A 6,637-nucleotide genomic window follows, 5' to 3' on the forward strand; every position below is an offset into this window, starting at 1 on the left:
AGATCATCTCGGTATCATCATCGGATTTTTTCTTCTTCATTTTTCTCAATGAAAATTTGATCATCTTCCCACTGAACCATCCATGATGTCCAGTGGCACGAGGTGGGCTAAAACCGTAAAGCACAATTCGTCGGAAAATGCAATCGCATGCTCGAAACAGACAACCTTATCAACCGGTTAATCAACTGCTAAAATTGAAAGGATGGTATTTGAAGTGACGAGAGGTGGTTCTTTCAGCATCTGTAGTTGAAACGAAGATATCAATCCTAGGTAGATCGAAGACTCATTTAGGGTTGTTCTTGGTGGGTTCGAATCTTTCTTTAAGCATGGAGAGATCTGTGGATCTGGTAATTGGGCAGAGCTTCGGAAGTTGGTCAAGAAGCCATGATGATTTTCGAGAAGCCATGAAAGATCTGTGGATCTAAACCTATAAATTGTCGAGGTATTTTGATGGAGGGGTCAACGATGCTCGATTGCTTTTATTTATACGAGGGCCGATCCATTAAAAAGGTTTGCCAGTTTTTTAGTAATAAACGGAGTTGATCCTTCAACAATTAGGCACTGATCTTCACCAATCAGGGGAAAATAAAAGAGAAAATACCGGATGTAGACAAAAAAAGGGGGGAAATTTAAAAATTTAGACACAAAAAAAAATTCCAGCTATAGACATGCATTCTGCGGAGGACCCTCCGCGGAATGATGTCATCTCTGCGAAGTGGTCGAAAAATAGGTTGCTAGCCTTTTTAATCATGCTCCACGGAATGGGTCTCTACGGATTCAATATAAGCTCCGCGGAGAGAGCTGATTAGATCTCGTAAATACCCCGCGGAGAGGTCGACGCGGAGCTCCACGGAGAGAGTAATGCTTCCGCGGAGGAAGCAGTTTGGAAGTCATAACTCATTCCGCAGAAAGGTCGACGCGGAGCTCCGCGGAGAGAGTAATGCCTCTGCAGAATGGGTGGTTGGAGCGGATTTTGAAGAGTTTTTTGATACAAAAGTTTCTTTTTCATATGTTTGTTTCATTTTGGTCGATAGATTAGTTCGTTTTCATTTGATTTACTAAACCAAATATGAGTTTTGTTATTTTATGTACTGGAGGTTTTTGGCAGATAAGTAATGGGATTAACACCTATGTTAGACCAAAGTTAAACAACTTGGGTTTACTGCTTCCGCCTAATTTTGATTGTCGAATATTGTTTGATTTAGTCAAAGTAAGGCTAAGGTGTTCAATAGTAATATATCATTGTCATTTCAACACCCGGTTCATGGGTATGTGATGAATATTTTAGATGAAGCAGATGTTCATCAACTCAGAAATGTAATTTCTGAAACGAAGGAGATTGTGCATTTGTATTTAGAGGTGTTTTAGGGATTGGTCGAACAGGCAGAAGCGGCTGAGAAAGTTGTACCATACAATGTTGAAAACATTGTATCAGATAATGTTGAAGATTGTCCAGAAGAAGAAACTGTGGCACTGAATACGGTTGAAGAAAAAAATTTATATGAGTTTGGAAGACTGACTGACAAAACTTTCTCAGACGGTGAAGAGTCAAATGAAGGATGGTCAGAAGATGAGTTCACACACGGGAAAAAAGCTTCAGAGATATTTTACGGTATGCCTCCCATACCTGATTGTCCTTATCCTATTGTTAAACCCGGACCATTTCACAGTTTAGGTCCAAATGATGATATGTTTGTTCGTCAAACATATGACAACAAACAACAACTAATTTTTTTTTCTTTGAGTCTTAAAGCAACAAGAGAAAAGTTTCAATTTATGACCAAACATTCTAACAAAAATCGTTATGAGGTATATTGTGAAATTGAGAACTATAGTTGGCGTTTGTATGCAAAACGCCTTGATCCCACTGATGAATTTGAAATCAAGACTTTCAACAACGTGCACACATGTTCGTCATTACAGATACACCCTAATCATAAGCATGCCAATAAAAAAAGTCATGGGTACAATATTGCATGAGATTATTGGAAAAACTCGTTCCAAGGTTTGGAGGCCTAATGAAATATCAAGGGATTTGAATGCTTTGCTGGAAATCAACGTAGATTACAAACAAGCTTGGCGTGCAAAACAATATGCTATGGAACTGTTGTTGGGATCCTGTGAAGAATGTTTTGCCAAACTTCATATTTATTTTCACAATTTGAAGAGGCATAATCCCGGTACAGTTGCGTATATTCAAACAGATTCTGAAGATTGTTTCGAGTGTTGTTTTTATGCCATTGGGAGCACGGTAAATACAAAAAGCTTGTTGTTATTTAATATATATTTTTTGTAAACAAATTATAGAGTGTTTATGTGTTCCATTTTTATATATTGCAGATACGAGCGTTCAAAAGTTTTTGTCGTAATGTTATAATTATGGATGGTGCCCATTTGAAGGGAGCTTTTAAGGGAACCATATTGCATGCAGTAGCTATGGATGGGAACAACCAGATACTGCCCCTTGCGCACGGAATATGCAAAAAAGAGAGTGGTCTTACGTGGACATGGTTTCTTGAAAAGTTGTTTGAATGTGTTGGTGATTGTCAAGAATTGACTTTTGTAACTGATAGGGCCGATGCAATTCGCGTTAGTATTGAAAATGCTTTTCCACATGCTCATCATGGCTTGTGTGCTTTTCATATACTAGGAAACATAGTACACAAGTTTGGGAAAAATGATAAAACAAAAGTGTTGTTTTGGAGGCTTGTGAAAGCTTACAAATGAAATGTTTTTGAAAAATTGTGGTATAGATTTAGTTCTACTAGGCCGCAAGTAGCAACGTATCTAAGTGAAATTCCCCGTGCTAAATGGACTAGAGCATATTCGCCGTCGAAACGTTACGATTACATGACCTCGAACAGTGTTAAGTCCATGAATGCTTTATCTGTAGATGCAAGGAAGATGCCTATAATACCCCTTCTTGAGTTCTTCCGACGTCTTTCACAGGAATGGTGTTACAAGCGTCGCATCGAAGGAGGTATGAATTTTATTTTGACTTTAATTAGGTCGAATAATTAGTTAATTATATATATATTCTTTATAGGGAAACGTTCAACAGTGCTAACCGAGTGGGCTGAAAAAGTAGTTAGTAAAAATGAAGAGCGTATGACAGGATGGTCCATTTCTGGTGTTTCAGATGCACTTTATGAAGTTCATGATTTCAAACATGGTGGTATAGTTGATCTGAGGCAAGAGACTTGTACATGGAAATATTAGGAAGGAACTGGGTTGCCTTGTGGTCATGTGATAATGGTCTTGAAGCACTTGAAAAAAACTAACTTCGGACATCTGGCCATAGATGCTTACAAAATGGAAACATACCAAAGTACGTATGAGGAGCCGGTTTACCCCCTTCCAGAACCGTGTGATTGGGAGATTCCTGCTGACATGATGGTTGTGAAACCCCTGATAATGGATACACGTCAAGCTGGTAGACCGAGAAACAGAAATCGTATTCCGTCACAAGGTGAGGAACCTATAATAAGAAGGTGTAGTAGATGTGATAGTACAACACATAATGCAGCGACTTGTCCGACATTGGTCCCAAAGAAACAAAAAAAGGCTAGAAAAACTAGTACGGCATCAGGTAGTAACACAAAAGGAAAAGGGAAAGGGACAGAAGGGACTCAGGAGACGCTAGAGACGCACGGGACACAAGAGACACGTTGGACAAGTGGGACGCAGAGAGAAGACTATTGTTCAACGTTTGATTTGAATGATTGATGTTGTATTTATAATTAATTATGTTTTGTTTTAGAGGACATTAATTTGTCTACTTTGAGCTGGTGTGTTTATTTTAAAGATGATGGGTAATATTATGATTATATTACTGCATAATTACTAGTAGAATAATAACTAATACTCGAAGTTAATACATTCAACAAACTAGAAACATATAGTAAACGTACAACAACGGTAATTAACTTAAGGGAATTGCAAAGGATAATTTTCTTTCTCCATTGTTATGTAGTCGTCCCTTATTCTTATTTTATCTTCCATACGGTCCTTTTGCCTACCAAGTTCTATCATTTCTGCATCCTTGTCAGCAAGCCATTTTTCAGACAGTTTGAGATTATTCTTAGTTTTTTTATCCATTCCTCATGATCTTTGATTTTTTTTTGTAATCCTCATCCTTTCCTCAACATCTTTGCACTCCACCTCAATGAGGTCACGACATTCAGTGAGAGCCCGAGACGAGTCTTTATCTTTTTTTGTTGTTCTTCAACCCATTATAGTTGTTGCAAAGTATCCTCCCTCATATATGGCTCTCTTAAATTTGGTGATGGTGCAAGAAAAGGGTCGATCGGATCACAATAGAAACAATCAACTTCGTTGCACGAGCAAATATACAAAGATGAAGAAGAAGTCATTATAAACTTAAAAAAAAATTATAACTCTATACGAAAAACCGACGACCATCCATGACTATATATACTCCCTTCCACTCCGTAGATAGTTGTTGTCAGTCCGTAGAGGTTTTTGTCAGTCCACGTTACTGCGTTTGTCAGTTCGCATAGTTTTTTGTCTAGTCGTTGTCATGCATACATATTACAATTATGAGAATACAATTATTTATTTAAAGGTAAACATTTTTTATTAAAAAGTAAAGAACGCCAACAAACCATTACAAGTACGGTTAACATAGAACTGAATACAAACTAATATTCGTTGTGATCCATACAATAAAGTTCAATTGAATTGGCGTGGAGGTAAGACCACAACACTTTCGACTGGTTTTTCCCAATGCCTAAGGGTTGGAATATGATTGACCATCTCAGTTTGATAAGCATTTCGATACACCGCTGTACTTAACTTTAAATTTACCATTTGATGGATTTCTGCCAATTCGAGTCTATGTAGTGAAGCTATAGCATGCTCACAAGGTATACCGCATTTTTGCCATTTACCGCAACTACAAATACCACGGTCTAATTGTACATATTCGGTTGTTGAATACTTAGTCACTTCATATCTATCGCCAAAAATATGCGTAATCCTACAACCATCCGAGTGGATAAATCTTTTATGAATCACCTTAAGTGCATAAGGGGTTAGAAGATTATGGAAATCCCCTGTGAAATCAACTGAATCAATAAAAAAAATTATAATGCCATAACGTATAATAAACATATCAATTCACCATTTTAATGATGTCATAACTTATAATTACCTCCAAACGCAGCACGTCGAAGATACACTGCTTGCATTGAGTCATGAACCATTTCAATGACTGTTGTTATTGGAAACTCATGCGAGTTTGTTTTAAACCAATTGACAACATCGGGAATGTCAATGAATTTAACATTGAAACGTACTCTTGGAAAACAAGCCCGTACCCATTTTGCAATGGGAATATTGTCAAGCCAATGAAGATCATTCCCATTTACCTCATTTTTTAAATTGTTCAAACATGCATAAAATTGAGATAAATTATACGCTTTACACGTCTTCCAGAACAACTGTTCTATGACTGTATTGCTTCCGATGGAAGCGCGTATTTTCTCGGCTATATTTTTACAACAATAGCCATGATATGAATCAGGGTAGACTCTGTGGACTGCAAAGTCTATAGAATCAGACATATGGCTTATGAAACCAAATTTTGTATTGTCACCTAAACAGTCTTTAAGCCTCCTCATGAACCATAACCATGAATTGTCACAATTTATGGTTCCCAAGGCAAACGCTATGAGAAGGGGTTCATGATTTCCAACTAAAGCAACAACAATGTACATGGATGTTACATACGCCCCAATTAGAGGTACTTGACCAACGAATTTGATTGGTATCATAGACATGAGAAACGTACGAATCTGTAAGTCAACATAAGAATATTAGGCATATAACAACTTGAAATAACTAAATATTTATTTACTATAAGGGACTACATACCACGCATCCCAATGCTACGAAACAAATTTGGAAACGATTGTACTGATCCTTCGTAATGTACGTGAAGGTGGTAGGATTGCTTCTTTGCAGATTATGGAAAAAAGTCGGTAGGCTGGAGAAACTTTTCCTTAATACCTGATTGACTGAACTCATTTTCACAACTTTCGACACCTTGTAAATTTTCGTCATGGTTGTCCAATTTATAAGGAATTAGTATACATTATTCCGCAGAACTTACTAGTCAGTCCGCGTAAATGTGTTGTCATTACGCGTAGCTTATTTGTCAGTCCGCGTAAGTTGTTTGTCAGATAATGTTTTTTAAATGTATGGTTTTGTAACATTTGTTGGTCAAATATTTTTTTAAAAATAAAGGATAAATACCATATTACATTTAAATAAAGAAATACAAGAACAATACAAAATGCAGTTCTACTTAAAAAAACGGTAAATTTTTCAAAAGATTCCAAGGTGCTTCAAACTCGAAACTTTGTTCGTTGCTAATGGATTTGTATTCTTCTTTAGCCACCTCCAAGATCTCTTCCTCAGTATCATTGACACAATCATCTTCAATCTTATTATAAAGATCGTTGAATAACACAACTTCCGTTTTCAATTCATACCATTTTGCAGCTATATCAAGCGTGTTGCGATGGTTTTGTATGGTGGTTTCAGCGTCAGTGTTGAAGGTATTCATTAGTTGGACAAAAAACTTTCTATCCTCCAAACTGGTGTTCTCTTTGAC

At 37.0% G+C, this 6,637-nt stretch overlaps 1 protein-coding gene across 1 annotated transcript; it reads right to left on the bottom strand.

Annotated features, from left to right (window-relative positions):
• Nucleotides 1–4,692: 4,692 nt before the first annotated feature.
• LOC111907884 (uncharacterized) lies at nucleotides 4,693–6,084 on the bottom strand. Its single transcript, XM_023903697.2, has 3 exons — nucleotides 6,031–6,084; nucleotides 5,174–5,816; nucleotides 4,693–5,087 (listed from the first exon to the last, which is right to left on the bottom strand). Exons 1-3 carry the CDS (start codon nucleotides 6,082–6,084, stop codon nucleotides 4,693–4,695), a joined length of 1,092 nt encoding a protein of 363 aa, XP_023759465.2.
• Between the last annotated feature and the right edge of the window lie 553 nt (nucleotides 6,085–6,637).

Source organism: Lactuca sativa, chromosome 4 (genome assembly GCF_002870075.4).
Source record: "Lactuca sativa cultivar Salinas chromosome 4, Lsat_Salinas_v11, whole genome shotgun sequence".
NCBI lineage: Eukaryota > Viridiplantae > Streptophyta > Magnoliopsida > Asterales > Asteraceae > Lactuca > Lactuca sativa.

What these genes read in the sequence shown, in the direction of transcription:
- LOC111907884 (XM_023903697.2), bottom strand. Translation starts at nt 6,084, where the DNA reads ATGACGAAAATTTACAAGGTGTCGAAAGTTGTGAAAATGAGTTCAGTC. An exon ending in AAATGAGTTCAGTCAATCAG is followed by an intron (nt 5,817 to 6,030) that starts GTATTAAGGAAA and finishes GTTGACTTACAG; the next exon opens with ATTCGTACGTTTCTCATGTC. An exon ending in TCGACGTGCTGCGTTTGGAG is followed by an intron (nt 5,088 to 5,173) that starts GTAATTATAAGT and finishes TTATTGATTCAG; the next exon opens with TTGATTTCACAGGGGATTTC.